This window comes from Pomacea canaliculata, linkage group LG2, assembly GCF_003073045.1.
Source record: "Pomacea canaliculata isolate SZHN2017 linkage group LG2, ASM307304v1, whole genome shotgun sequence".
Classification (NCBI taxonomy): Eukaryota; Metazoa; Mollusca; class Gastropoda; order Architaenioglossa; family Ampullariidae; genus Pomacea; species Pomacea canaliculata.
Genome location: NC_037591.1, coordinates 18,625,052 through 18,640,709, shown reverse-complemented (window position 1 = coordinate 18,640,709; position 15,658 = coordinate 18,625,052). Strand labels below are relative to the sequence as shown.

General features: G+C 38.4%; 1 protein-coding gene across 6 annotated transcripts; it reads right to left on the bottom strand.

Moving 5' to 3' along the window:
- Positions 1-1,391: 1,391 nt before the first annotated feature.
- LOC112556934 (zinc finger protein OZF-like) lies at positions 1,392-13,105 on the bottom strand. 6 transcript variants are annotated; one of them, XM_025226430.1, is made up of 7 exons: positions 12,566-13,101; positions 11,391-11,631; positions 10,747-10,937; positions 9,368-9,677; positions 5,663-5,834; positions 4,931-5,047; positions 1,392-3,268 (listed from the first exon to the last, which is right to left on the bottom strand). In XM_025226430.1, the coding sequence occupies exons 2-7, from the start codon at positions 11,610-11,612 to the stop codon at positions 3,213-3,215; spliced, it is 1,068 nt and encodes a 355-aa protein (XP_025082215.1). In that variant the 5' UTR covers positions 11,613-11,631; positions 12,566-13,101; the 3' UTR covers positions 1,392-3,212. The 6 variants fall into 6 exon arrangements, with proteins under 6 accessions (XP_025082215.1, XP_025082212.1, XP_025082211.1 ...); XM_025226427.1 differs by lacking the exon at positions 1,392-3,268 and having other exon boundaries at positions 3,355-5,047; positions 10,747-10,951; positions 11,501-11,631; positions 12,566-13,105; XM_025226426.1 differs by lacking the exon at positions 1,392-3,268 and having other exon boundaries at positions 3,355-5,047; positions 5,696-5,834; positions 12,566-13,104.
- Between the last annotated feature and the right edge of the window lie 2,553 nt (positions 13,106-15,658).

Genomic DNA, 15,658 nt, shown 5'->3' with positions numbered 1-15,658 from the left:
ATAAAAACATTACTAATGATAAAAACTCCTGAAAGAAACACTTTTATATACTTCTAACAACGGTTAGGACTTACAACACTTGCAACACTAATCTTTGTGTAAATGTATAACAGCCTGGGGAGATTCCTACAGTGGAACTGCAAGGTGATAAATAGCAACAAAAATGAATTGCTAATCCAGCCTGCAAGAGAGGCCGGAAGGTCTTGGGTCGCTTGAGGGAAGTGAGGCGAACAGGCGGGAGACGTGTAATGCGATCGTAAAATGACGAAAGTTGAGACAGGGCATGATCTCTGAGCGGTGATAATGTCCCGTATCCGTAGCTTTTGCTCCGACAGCCCGCTGCCGCGCTCGACTTCGCAGGCCATCGTGTCACACCCCTCCCCCTCTATTCCCCCTACTCCCTGCGTATGGCCAGAGAGCTTAGGTATGGCTGCGACAAGTCAAGGTACAGGGTCACACCGATTCAGTCTTCGCTTTGACCTGCGCACAGACTTAGAGACTTATTCTACGTCCATCTTCAAGTGAAACGCCGCCGATCTCTGAAGAAAGTAGTCATGAATAATTTATGATCATTTATAGCTATTGTAGTGCTTTTTTGAAATTATTAACTTGTTGGAACCGGCAGGTCTTATGGCCTCGCACATAGCACTTCCGCTAGCAGCATACCATGACGATGTCTTCTACACGTGCTGTAAACAATTTAAACTAACCATATACTTTTTGCTGTAAATAATCAAATCGTTTAATCGCATCTCTTGCCTACTAATTGTACGTGTTTACCAAGATCAAGTGCTAAGAGCACGCTCACACACACACACTTTCTCTCGTATTTGTGTACTATTAATAATTTACTTCGAAGTTGAAATCTATGAAATGAAGTTATGTGCTCGAAATTTGTCGTCTGCTTTCTCAATAATAGTGACGCGGCAATTACAAAACGTTTGTGCACGTCTTGGTACATTCTGGCGAAAGCAATAAGACAGCCACGTTGCTTTCTAAACAACTAAAATTTTTGAAAATTAATGCAAAGCATAAGAAATAGTTTTATATTTTTGTAACTATATACTTATTCTGTGACACGTTCGATTCTCTTAAAATGCTGTATGCCATTTTTCATTTGATTTTACATGATTTACAGAAAGAACTTCGATAGTAGAGAGAGGAAGAATTGTGAACAACAGTGAGTACTAGTGAGGACAGAGTCTCCAACCTGCAGGTGTCCTATTAAGCCAGCCTAAAATTTTTCCTTCCTCTTCCTCATTGTAGCTCACATGGCATGTGAAGTGGTAAGAGAGGATAAGAAGGATGCAAATTTCTGCCACTCAAGTTTTCTATTCGATAATGATATTCTATTCGATACTCTCACCTGCATTTAAAATCGTCAACTTCACTTTGTTTTGCTTTATCAGTTTGGTTTATTTATTCATGTACAAAAATGAGTGAAAGGAAAAAAACGTGAAAAAACTGTGTCTGATAAACATGGTTAAATCATACTGAATGCAAAAGCATATCAGACTCTACTTGTAGTACAATTTTAAAACTACAGTACTAAGTGACTTTAAAATTACTCTAGGTTGCATTTTTTGTTCACATTTTTAGAATAGAATGTTTAGGTTTCCACCTCTGCATTCTAAACTCGGAATTAAAATTAAGGCATACAATCCACATAAGTAGGAATATGTTTGGCACATTAGAACATGTAAAACACTGTACAAAATGCGGCAGAAAAAAATCCTGAGACAGCAACATTCCTAATACTGACAGCTGCCATCAGCGTAATACTAGCACCATGTCTTTGCACAATTACATCACTTCATTTAGCACCAATAGTATATCTGTACAATTGCATCACTACAATTAACACTATGTCTCAGCACAGTTGTATTACTATCAAGTCATAGCATCAATCACCTGTTGGTCACAGGAACAGAACATGTTCCTTGATCCATACATCAGTACTGGCACTTTCAACTTACATTCAACATTCAGCAAAATATCAGATCTACCAACAATTGAATTGAAAAAAAAATTATGAATAAAATATTAAAATACAGGCAAAGGTACACAAACATGACAAATAATATAAATATACAAACAATAAAAAAATTCTTTTATTTGAATTACTCTCTGTGACAATACCATGGGAGTGGGGTAAGGGGAACAAATTAAAACTGTCTATCATATATCAAGAATAGAATTGCAAAAGAGTTAATTTTAAAATATTCTAGGAAAATTACTGTTACTTTTATGGTCTTTTGAAGTCTCAGATCCTTACCCACCTAAAAAAAAGAATATAAATTGTACAATTTAAATATCCAAACGTCAGCAAAATCCACAAGAAAAGACAGTTATGTACCATGAAGACCCTAAGGAGTCTCCTCCATTTATTGTCTCAGAAATGCATCACTTCTCATCAAGTCCTGCATTTCTGCAAAAGTCCTGCATCTTATTACATGATGCTGAGATACTAGACTTCAGTAAAAGAGAAGTTCTCAAGTCATAGAACAAGACAGAAATCAAAAAGCATGAGTAAATGACATACTTAGGCAGCTTGCACTGTTACAGTTTGATGTTTGTCCCATTGGTTAGCTGTCTTGTAGACTAGATACATGGTTTACTGCAGATGTTAAAATTTGTAAGAATCCCTTATACACAAGGTTGTTTACATGCTTTCCAGATACTACTTTATACAAAACAGAAAAGACTTGTTAGACATGTCTTCAATCATTGTGTATTAGCATTTTTTTAAATAACAAAGTTGGTTCACTTGAGTTCACTATCAGACATATGCCACAAATTCTTGATGGAAAAAAATCCCACTAAAACTAAGCACTCTGATTGTGAAACCTCAAGGATTTCCATTCTTCATAAGGACTACTTCTTTAAGATGCCAAACATTGTATTTACAACAATTTATTACGTGCAATCAAGGCAAGTTTGATTGGTTATAGGTTATTTAATGCCCGGTTAAAAAGTAGGTGGTTGTTAAGCACCTAAAAAATTTGAGAATTAGCAGTTATTAAAGCAGGGGTGGGCAACATACGGCCCGCGGGCCGGATCCGGCCCGCGACGGGATTTTGACTGTCCCGCAGACTGTTTCTGGTCGTACATGATAATGTGGCCCATGAACATTAACAAGACAAATCTGCGTTCCAGTCTAACTGATATTCACGTGCAGTCGTTACTGTCTATGTCCGACATGCAGCCAGAGTTCAAGCAACTTGCTGACAACTTTGATCGACCGCAGCTGTCTCATCGACTTCAGCAGCTGTTGAAGTACATTACGTTAACATCATTAAATACTGTTTTCGGTCTCTATGCTTTAAAATTAAAGTTTACGAGTTTAAATTAAACACGATTTATTCCTTGCATATGTAGATAAATACGCGATTAAGGTATTGATCCAGTAATCTGGCCCGCCAAGGACTTCATTTCCCCATATCCGGCCCGCCGACCGGAGAAGTTGCCCACCCCTGTATTAAAGAATAGAAATCTGTTCCATTAATCATTCTATTTCCTACTACTGCCTTGCCTTTCTCTGTGAAAATTGGTCAATGACATTACCCAAAATCAATGCTTTCAAGTGCTTTTCTTTAAATATTGAGAAACAACAAATTATCTCAGACAATCCTGTCTTAGAATGATCATAAAAATGAATCTAAATTAATTCTAACAAATTACAAAAATAGCCACTAAAATGCACAGTACTATCTGAGATGACATCATTTCTGTAAGACAAAAAGTTATTTCTCAACTTCATGATCATCCTGTTATTTTGAATGTCTTAAAACAACTGTTTGCCATCAGTGGCTGTGTTATAAAAGCATGCAAAATCAGTCCATTGCTGGGAAGACTTATTAGCAATAAATGTCTATAAAATAATAAGAAAATCCAAGCTTTGAGCCAAAAGACTCAACATTTCTTGCTGCAGTCTGTAAACATACTTTATCATGATCGAACAATAGTTTAGTGTCTTTACCAAGTTCACAAGAGATGCTAACTGCGAACATTTTTTTCAGATTGTCTACCATGATTCCCATTTTTTTAAGCATAACTTTTGTATTAAAAATTGCTTTGTAGCAAACTCTGCTTGATTCTTCTTTGAAAAACTCCAGATCTAATGTTATGTCTGTTATTGTTATTATTGATGAAAGGCTGGGTGTCAGGCTCATGATTTTTAATGTCTGGAAATACAATTATTATCCATAAGGAACAGGCTGTGGCCCGATGCTCCACTGGGAGCGATAAGGAACAAGAATAATAAGCAAAAGGGACAAAGACCCCTCTATCTTATGGTGCAGGGAAAGCTTCTTCCCTTTCTTACACTTTCCTGTGAAAGTCAATACTTTAATTACACAAAAAAGCTATGCTGTTGTGCACTGGAAAGCATTACATATTATGGAATATGTGTCTGCAGTAGTTGTAGCAACATGTTTTGCCTTATGTCTTCGAAAGTATGAGGGATCGGCAAATGTGGCCCCACAAAAGTCACATTTGTATGGCTTATCACCTGTGTGAATTCGCATGTGCACTTTCATACTATGGGGATGAGAAAAGGCCTTGCCACATTCCACACACTTGAATGGTTTAAATCCAGTATGTATCCTCATGTGTGTCTTCAGTCTGTCTGATTGTGTGAAGGAGGCACCACAAAGTTCACACTGGAAAGGTCTGTCACCGGTGTGCTTCCGCATATGAATAGTTAGCTTTCCAGACTGAGTGAATGTTGCACTACACTCTGTACAGCTGAATGGTCTTTCACCAGTATGTTTTTTTTTGTGAGCAATTAAACAATATAATCGTGCAAATGATGCCCCACATTCTTCACATATGAAAGGTTTGTCACCAGAATGAGTCCTCATGTGTACTTTTAGGCTGTCTGAGCGAGAATACATAGAGCCACACACTTTGCACTTGTATGGTCTCTCACCTGTATGCTTGCGCAAGTGCTGTTTGAGAGCACTTGAAACAGAAAAGGCCACTCCACATTCCTCACACACATATGGTCTTTCACCACTGTGGGTCCTCTTGTGTACCACTAAACTGGCTGCAAACATAGGAGAAAAAAACAATGAATTATTTTACAAAAAGGCCTAAGCAAAACCAACATGAATTTGATATATGCTGTATTACATATTACATGTGAAAAAACACATTCTAGTATTCATGTATTATAATTGCACAAATGAACCAAATGAAACATTCATGCTCATTTTGGATATGCATCTACTGCTGTCTTATTCTTGATAACGTATTGAAACAAAGCTCAACTGGAACATAAAATAATTATTATATATATTATAAGAAAATTGCTTTAAAAAATAAAATTTGACAACATGCTGCCATCTTCCATGGAAAAAAGGCATAAACCTTGTTACATATTATCTGAACTGAGTTCTTGATTGGAATAATCTAGTGTACTTATTTTCTTCCTCTCACACTCAACCCTTAGCAATGGTAGACATGAAATTTACCAAAAGCTAATGTTTTCAAGTAAATTGAAGTAATATATAACAATTCAAAGAAAATGCATAAAGCACCATCCCCCTCAAAAAAGGTCATCTTCCTTCACATGGAAATGTCCTAACAATTCATAAATGTAAGAAACAGAGGAGAAAAACTTATAAAGAATAAAGTGACTCCATAGGGCCTGAAAATACACCTGATAGAGAGAATGTAGCATCACACAACTTGCATGCAAATGGTTTTTCTCCTGTGTGCTTTCGCATATGCACACGGAGGCTGCAAGCACGAGTGTAAGACAGGCTGCACTGCTGGCATGTAAACACCTTCTTCATATCTGTTGTTCCAGGACCAAGTATACACTTTGTCATCTACAGAAAAGAAATTAAAATATACACAGATGCAAAAAAGCCTGGCGAGCTATAAATCCTAAAATTGGACATTTATTTATTATTATTATTTGGACATTTATTTATTATTTAGCTACATAAAATTTCAGACATAATAAAGGCATGATACAACTTGGCCAACTATTTAACAAATATGTCATATAGTCTTAAAACACAAGTTGTTACTGCTAACAAAGTGAAATGGCTAACTTAGTGATATTCCGAGGCAATAGGAACAAAATGGAGTAAGTTCACCTCATAAAAGGTGGGAATAGGTGTGTCCCATTCTAAGTCAACTTAATACTTCCTCCTTCCACCTCACAGAGTGGCATGGAGGTAGGTGATCACAAAGACAGAAGCATGATATATAAATTTATTCTAGGCCAGAGTGTCCCAGTGGAATTGCGACAGACTGAACATAGGTCATAAAGATAGCCTTTCAGTCAGCTGACAACAAAGACTGCAATTGACCAGGAGACTGGCAAGCGGCCTTGGCGGCTTGATCCAATCAAACACTGCCTGGGATTCCACTACCATTAAGGCCTGGGACCCCAAAAACGGCAATGTCCTTGTTGTGGGGAAGATGAGCTGCATGAATTGTATGGAGTTGGACCATAAGAGGGAAGTCAAAATGACTGGAAAGAACTTGAAGAGCAGATAGTGAGTCTGAAATGATTAAGAAGTTTTTCTCTGAAGATCAGTGAGCATGCTGCAAGACTAGAAAATGGTATGTTCTGCAAAAAAGACAGAACAACTAATCAAGCTGAAGATGCCTGTTGTGATTGACAGGACAGAATGCTGACGCAGCTACTGGTCTATCAAGTGGAAATTTGTAGCCGTCTGTTAAGACAGAACAGAATCCATGATTATCAGAAAGAATGTTCTGCAGATGTAAGAAAGATGATGATGATGATGATGATGTAGTTTTGTAACGCGCTAGTATCCGCATCAAAAAGATGCGCTCAATGCGCGGTGATCCCAGCAGCCACCAAACTGCAGGTCAAATGATAACTTCAAATAAGTTTAAACAAGTGAGTCTTAAGATTTTTCTTGAAAGATGCAATACTATCAGACTCCTTGGTCGAGAGGGGAAGCGAGTTCCACAAAAGCGGGGCTACATTGGAGAAGGATCTAAAACCCGCAGTCTTCTTGTTAGTATTCCCTGACTGAACACTCGGTCATTCAAGTCTGAAGTGGGCTGCTGAACGAAGGTTCCGCTGAGGTTGGTAACGGCGAACGAGTTCTTGTAGATAGACAGGCGCAAGGTCGTGAAGACAGCCATATGTTAAGGTTAACAATTTGTGCTCAATTCTCTTCTCCACAGGAAGCCAATGTAGGTCACGTAGGACAGGAGTAATGTGATCAGTTGTTTTCTTTCGTGCAAAATGAGGCCAAGGAGGAGCTGACAGGAAAGGGAGCGGCTCCCCTTCTTGAATATCTACTCTGGAAACCTGTAAATGAGATGTAACACAGAGTGATACTGGTTTTGGCTCCTTGGCACAAATGGCATGCAGGGCACCATGCTGAGGATGAAAAATGCTATAGTAAAATAGAGTTTCCAAGGTGAGCTTTCAAAAGACAGACAAAGGATAGCATGAGTTTCAGACAGTAAAGAGAAAGTAGGGGTTCACCAGCATCTGCATACAGACTTTGCATAGGAGTGGTGCGAAAGTCATCCAGACAGATGTGGACACCATGATAATGAATAGTGTGAAGAATTTGAAGTTAACATTATCAAGCAGACCCATAGTCATAGTCTAGCTTGGATTGGACAAGGGCACAGTGCAGATGAAGTAAGACTGTGTGGTCTGCCCTCTCGCTGACACGGCCAACTATTCAAAAGAATGGCTGAGGTTTTCTGACATGAGAAGCATAAAGATTTCTTATGGGAAGGAAAGATAGTTTGTTGTCAAAGAGGACCCCAAGAAATTTTACTTTTGGGACCATTTTGTACCATGCCATTGACAGAGATAAATGGGTCTGAACCATGTCTTATATCTTAAGGGAAGGCATACTGACTGCATGGGAGAGAATTTGAAGATGTTTTCTCTCACACACATTTGCACAATGTTAACACACAGTTTAAGATAGTGTTTGAGACCTGGTAGGGATCGGCCTTGGATGCAGACAGAAAAGTCATCTAAACACAATGAGGCTTTCAATATAGTCACTTGAAGCTTCTCCTTGTATAGTCGCTTCATGCCTCGCTGTATAGCTGCTATCTTTGCTTCCTGTGTCAGTTCATGGGTGAAGCACCTCTTATACTCCTTGACATACCTTTTCACTTAGCGGTTGGATTCTCAGTATTCAGCTCTGAGATCTTTCTCCTGCAGGTCTTGAAACTAATTGAGCTTCTGTTTCAGTCCCTTTCCCGATTCAATATTTGCCCAGGTCTCTGGAGTCATCCATTCCTTGTGTTTTCTTTCTCTCTTCCTTAGAACATCTGTACAGGTGGTCTTCCAAATGCTCTTGAATGTCGACCAGTGTTCTTTCATTGATTCTTCTGTCAGTCCTGATACTTATATCTGATATCTCATACTTATTCTTGATTTCACAGTTATAAATTTCTCTTGTTTCTTTGTACTTGAGGTACTGAGCATTACACTTGTGGTGTGGTCTGCCTGCTGGATTGATGAAAGACTTCAGCTAAATCTTGAAAATTACCACTAGGAGCTGGTGGTCTGAAGCAACATCTGCACCTCTTCTCACTCGGACATCTTGGATATTCCTTCCCCACTTTCAGACAACCGTTACATGGTCAATCTGAATTTTTGTCTGACCATCAGGGAAAGTCCAAGTTGTCTTGTGTATATTTTTGTGTGGGAACACAGTGTCACCTATGATGTGATCATTGAAACCGCAGAAGTCTGTGAAGAGCTCCCCGTTTTCATTGCAAGTGCCGATGCTATGTCTTCCCATGATGAGTTTCCTTTTGGTGTTATCATCTTGGCATCTAGGTCTCCCATAATGATCTTCAGATCTCTTCTTGGTGTGCAGTCAAGCACAGACTGCAAGGAGCTGTAGAATTCTTCTTTTTCTCCTTCATCTGATGCATTTGTTGGTGCATAGCATTAGATGATGGTCATTAGATGATGGTGATCTTCCTTTTTTTAGCATTGAATCTTGCTGACAGGCCATGTCAGGGTATGGTCATGGTCCAGGTCTTTGTGGCCAAAATAAATAATGATTTCTCCTGATGTTAGTCTGGTCTGGCCACTTCCATTCCATAACCCGTGAACTTGCCAAAAAATTGCAGTTTTTTCCAGAAAAGATAACTCCCTTCACCATCACAAGCCTCTGGCTTCTGTTGGTTTGTCATCATTCTCTGTATGAAATCTCCATAGGATAAAGGTTAATTCTAAGATAAGGTGATCTCCGATATTTGTTTCAATTCAGAACTAATAAAGGATGGCATTTTGTGGCTGATCACTGAAGTAGCCTTTGGAAGGTTCTGGACTAAAATACTTTTCTAGCCACTTTGTCAGTTGGAAAACAATACTTTTAGTTTTACTAACCTTTGGCGGCAATGAAATGAGCAAACCATCAGATGAACAATCCTGTGTGTCTGCCATGCCATCATTTGTCTGGTGTTCATCATTCAACTGTGGTGGGTTTGGTGCTACAGCTGATGCTTGTTCTGGTTTTGATTCTTTTGTTACTTGCCTTCTTTTTCTTTTCTGAATTCCTGAAGTCCTCAGCTTTACTGAACTTTTGTGGGAAGTAGTGATAGTTGGAAATGTCGGGTGGCTGCACCTACTACAAGAAAGTGTCAAGGGGGACTTACAACTGAGGCATAAACCACTTGGCAGGGAGGTATTTTCATAGCTGCAAAACAAAGGAAAGCATCAGTAAGCTCTAGGCAACAAGGCCAGTGGAACAATGATGTTAAACTGTAGATGCTAGTTTGAAATAAACTTGCTGCCACAATTTATTTTTGTTTTCTTTTTTTTTGTTATACTCCTAGTTCTTCCTGGGATCTTTAAACACCAACTTCATTTTGACAACTGTACTTAGTGGCCATTAACACATTGGCAACTTGGAATGGTATATACAACCTAAGATCGCAGTTTTCACATAAGTGTGATGTGTGCATGTGGGCCAAAACACAATCATAGCTTTATCCAATTTCCAAACTGATTAACTGTGCTCTTTTTTTCTGAAAATATGTGCTTTTAGCCATTCTGCAAATCACTCCACAAATCAGGAATATTTCTAGTTGTCATGATCAATAATGCTTCCTCACAGGTCAAGAAACAGTAAAAGCCACAAAGTGTTTGTCTAACAAACTACAGATATGGTAGAGATTTGAAATCCCAATACTGCCTAGATCCAAGATGAGCAGATACTAATCTGTTACTATGAAGAAAAGATATGTAATTTGTGTAAGAATGTGTTAAAAAATTTGTTTGGATAGGCCATTAATAGTACCTAATTTCTTTTATATTCGCAGCAAAGTACCTAGTTATGAAGGGATAAGGTAGGAATTCTGCATATTTGTACCTTTATTTGTAGTTTTAATTTGTCCTATCACTTTTAATTTTGTGCTTGTGTGTCTGTGGGGGGAGGGGGCGAGATTGACTTTCGTGTGTATCTGAGTATTTGCATGACCTGCATTGTAACATTGCCAATGAGTTAATTATAAGGCACTTTCAAGGTTGAGAAGCATTATTTATATTACTATAGTTCTTTTCAGGGCTGGGCAGATGCAGCAGCTATATATAGGGCATCTAAATAAATGTCATCTAAAGTCCTGTCTAGGCATAAAAAAAAAAACCCAACATATTTGCACAAAAATAAACTAATGACATCACATAGATTGTATGTAAGACTGTATCCCTATTTAGAGTTATAGGCTATGAGATTATATAATATGAATTATCCACTTATAACTCACTGTTGAACAAGAAAGACAGCTATTTCTGTATCACTGGTAAAACCCTGGGCACTACCAATGCGGCACCATCGTCTGTATACATTCATTTCAATGTCTACTTGTGACACTTTGACGACATCTTCTTTACCCACAGTTGCCACCTTTGGTGATGATGCTGCCAGAATTTCTGCTCTCCCTTCTTTAGCACAGTCCTGCATGATAATGTCTGTCATACCTAGTTATTATGCAGACTCTTATTATGTTAACTCAAAAACAGTAATTCTATTAAAATTATAGTTACCAGTTTTCTTTACAGTATCCTTAATGTGCTGAGATAAAACCAATCACATTCAAAACCTTATCATGTGACTTGTCAAAAAAAGCAGCTTTTCATGCCACAAAACAAACACAAGCTCTAATGTAACCATCTATCTTTTTAGAGAAACTCTAAGTCTGAGGTAAGCAATGTCTGCGCATTATATTTGGTATTTTCCTAGTTATGTTACTCAACATTATTATAAAGGGAGTCTGTGCAAATCTTCAACAGTTTTTGTCAGAATGAAGCAAACTTATAAGTCTATAGAAGTGCTAGTTAAATCAGGTTTACAGGTAACTAACCATGCTGGTTTAGATGTAACTCTAGATATGGTTTAGCTAAAATTTACCTCTACAGAATCTGTCAGACATGGTTCTGCAAACTGAATATGAAGGTCTTCAAAATCACATAATTCCTTAAAGCCTTGCTCTCTGTCCATCACTTCAGTCCCATGCTCACCAGAGACGGTATCTTGGATAGGGCATGTCCTATAGCCCAACTCACATTGCTGACCATGAGGTTCATCATGACTGAAGTGCAAATTAAGCTCTCTGGAAATGTTTGCTGCCATCTTATGATGCTGATGACACCTGCAATAATAGAAGAGGCGGTTTCATTTGCACAGATCTTTTTCAAGATGCATTAAAAGTACAGGATGCACCAACGATTGTATGAGGTTTGAAAGGTTGATGCCATCACCTGCAAGTGACTTCCCTTAGTTGGAGTAAACAAAACCGCTAGTTTTATGAGAATGGAAAACTATAAAGCCAAGACATTGTGAGCTAGTGCTAAAAAGAGGGCTGCAACAACATCACGCCAGCGAACCCAGTTTTGGGCAGCACCTCTCAGTTGGGCCCATGTGGCTCTGACAGCCTTGGCCTCACTCTCTACTGTTCTTTTCTAAGTCTTGCTTTGGTCTCCCAACTCTGGAGTAATGTGCAGTGACTCATTTTATAACATGGGCTAGATTTTTAAAATCAGATGAACTGAATTTTAGGTGAAGGTTGAGTTCTATATCTGTATGTGTTCTTGTTTTACTACTTTTAACAAACACTGATAATCAACACAAATACAATATAGCATTATTAATAGTTCATCATGGTTTAGACTATCATATATAAGCATAAAAATCAAGGGTGTAGATACCATGATTTTTTTTAACCTCCTTAAATTAAAACTGACGAATGGATTTTATAATCTTTAAGTTTAACATTAATTTTTAATACTCTAATCTTAAAAACAGCAGTAGCAGCAGCTGAGCAAATCAACATTAACTGCATCAAAAAATTTTTAATGCTATGATACAAGACATGAGTACAAATTTTCTCTTCAAAAAAAAACAAACAAACCTGATGATTATAACAATACTGCTAAAGCTTAACAACAGTTTTACTTCGGCAACTGTGATTTTAAATTATAAAAATAATGATCTTTTTCATAACTGTACTGTATTACTTTCAAAGCATTTAGGCAATAAAATTACTTTCATTCAACGATCGACTAATTTCCGATGATTGTCCTTACCTCTCTCTGTCTAAATAGTTCCACCAAAGAGAATACTTTTTAGGTTTCACTCCACCGAAGTGCAAAGTTTTGAAGGCACTCTTTGGCGCTGAGACACGTTCAGTCTATTGCAGAGCTAGATACGAAATTCCTGTACGACATCCGTCCTCACACGTACGCTGCAACAGATGCAACGAGAGCCACTCGGATAGCCCCCTACACTTGTTGAACGTATAGCTAAGGTCATTTGCCGATTCGACCAAATCATCATCCATGCAGCGATTCGACCACAAAATAATTTTTTTTTTTTTTATGTAGTCCCTCTGTTGACATGAGCATGTCTTTGTTTCTGTCATTAGGTTGGGCCAGTGATTTTGAGATCTCACAGCAGTTATAATTCAAAGTATATCTGAATTTACAGCAGTTCACATTCAAGGGTTCCCCCATCCCCAGACAGTGCAAAATCGTCTTTAGGTGGAACCACATATCGCTTCCAAAAACAACATGGCCGTCTGGAGTGTTCTCCGGGCACTCATCATCCTCATAAAGCGAAATCAACCCTAGATGGAAATGGGGCACCAATAGGGAAATTTTCTCTAATTTTCTCTCTCTAGCTATAAAATGCATTTTATACTTATAGAATTAATTTTAAAGATATACATTCATTATATATGTACATCATGCATTCTATATTTATACAAGTCAATTCTATAAGCTAATAGGATGCATTTTATAAGTACAGAATTTTTTCTATAGCTAACGAGAGAAAATTCTCTTGGCGCCACATAGATGAAAGCCAAATCCATCAACCAATAAGCCGATTGAGAGTACCAGTAGTTATAGTACGCCGTTCTTTTACAGATCGATCTTAAGCCACGCGAGAAAATTGAGACAATAAATGTTCATTAGATTAAGCAAAACCTTTTGATAATTTTTATTATTATTACTATTGTAGCAGAAGCGCTTGTTTAGGGAAGCGTGTACCGCTGACACTGCATGCTTGTTCCCTCCACCCCTCATCCCCTTCTACCCCATCACTTAGTCGCGCGAGCGGCGCAGCACGAAAGGGAGGACAACAGCGGGTGACGTAGCACCCAAACTGTCCAGTATAAATACCAGGCAAAAGTCGGTGGTTGCACTTGTTTACCGAAAGGCGGCTCCCTGCTTGGAAAAGCAGTAAAACTTTGGTTCTGAGCAAGAGAGAAGTACCATTCTGCCGCTAGGTGCTATGGTCCCGCTGGAACGCGGCTCACGTCACTCAGCCTCCACCTTCTAAGTAAATTAAGCTACAGTTCTGTCCACCCTGAGTACGAAAGCAGTACCATTTTGCCTCACTATATGTGTCTTGGTCCCGCTGGAAAGCGGCTCGCGTCACTCAACCCCCTTTTTTCCCACCCCAGGGAGTTACGTGCTAGGTTTTAGTAGACTAGGTATGTTAGAATAGATATAGTAAATTTATATATATATAATTTGTAAATTATGTAAAATAAATAATGTCTTTGAACTTATTTGCCTGTGTGTGCTTGTCAATCCGACCGAATGTTAGCGTGTCGTACGTATGTCCTCGTGTGAATGAGCTCGAGAGAGATTTGTGTTGTCCGTGTAGTTGTGACAGAGCAGCAGATAGAACACACATGAAGATCCTTGGAATAGTCGCACCGAAGAAAAGACACTTTAGCCTGGGAAAGAAAAGCAGGGTCCTTTGTGGATTCCAAGGTCGGCTGAGTGCAGGTGTGTAGTGGATGAATAAAATAAAACACACACACACAACGCGAGGTAGAGATTAGACAACGCACCTGACGAACGAGAGGTAGAATTTTAGTGGAAAATTCTCCTTGGGAACTTCCGTTCTCTCCCCTGGAACACCAAAGATAGAGGATCGGACTGATTTGGCGCTAGGGGCCGCGGTGTCGGCCTTAGCGAGGGACGTCGTCGATCCGGCTACATTATCTTTAGATGATATACATTTTCCAGTGATTAGACTCGGTAAAATCACTGTTCAGTTTGAATTAGATCATATGAAATGCTCCTTCCCACAATCGTTTGCTATCATTCGTTTTATTAGATACATCTAAGTGTGTCAGTATGATTTCGAAATTTAATTCCAAGTGCAATTAAAATATTTGCAAGCTTTTAATTTTGCTCTTCAGTGGCGTAGGAACAAGGTGGGGAGAGCCGTTCCCTCAAAAACAAACAAGTACTGTGGATGCAATTAAGCACTTCCAGGAACAACTGGATTTTATCTCTCAAAAATCGACGCTATTGACATTTGCTTTCGACAATCAGCATACAGGAGTGTGATCAAGATCATGATAAAAGTCTTTGTTTTTTAAAAGTTCTTTCCCAGCAAACACACCAAGATTGGCCCAAGCTTGATGCTTCATATTGGCATCAGTATTGGTTCTTCCTTGGTTGAAATGTAGGACCAACCTGGAAATGAACATTGGGTGACACTTTTTCTGTCTTTTTTAAAAATTATCTTTTATCTTCTATGTAAATAGATTGTTTAATTTTATGTCGCAAATAATTATTTCAAAAATAACTTTCATGCTTGTAAATAATTAATGACTGTAATGTTTATGTAAATAATTTGATTAAATGTTTTTTGTACATAGTTTGTTTGAAAACATTTAAGCTTTTAACATTATAGGTTTTGTTGTAAACAATAAAATTGTATAATTTTATCTTTTGCGCTAACGTTGGAAATTTTCTTACAAGTATGACTAGTATGCAGACTTGGTTTCGTGTACTAACGTTGGCGCTTGCTTGGTGGTTGCTTGGAATCGGCAAAGTGATGTTACAAACCTTCACCAAGCTTGGCCGTATCTTGCGTGTTTGCTGGGTTAGGGCTTAAGATTTGATGTAATTCACAATTTTTATAACCAACTAAAGAACTGCTTATCGAGGATCCTCGAGTGGGAAGAGTAGAACTGGCAAGAGCGTCTCGAGGAATCACGCAGTTGTAATACCCTTTGCTTGTGGAGCAAGTTCTTTCATTGTCGTCAGAAAGCCAAACTTCGTCCTTAGCATAGCTCATGCTCCATCTGTTCAAACCCCACAGACTTTTCCCATTGTAGACCTTAGTAATATATAGCCAATAAATGTGCATCCACA

Excerpts from the sequence above, each read along its gene's own strand:
- LOC112556934 (XM_025226424.1), bottom strand. The coding sequence starts at position 11,612 with ATGGCAGCAAACATTTCCAGAGAGCTTAATTTGCACTTCAGTCATGAT. Across the intron at positions 9,678-10,746 it reads GCTGTCTTTCTTGTTCAACA|CTATGAAAATACCTCCCTGC; the intron begins GTGAGTTATAAG and ends TTTGTTTTGCAG. Across the intron at positions 5,835-9,367 it reads TCATTTCATTGCCGCCAAAG|ATGACAAAGTGTATACTTGG; the intron begins GTTAGTAAAACT and ends TCTTTTCTGTAG.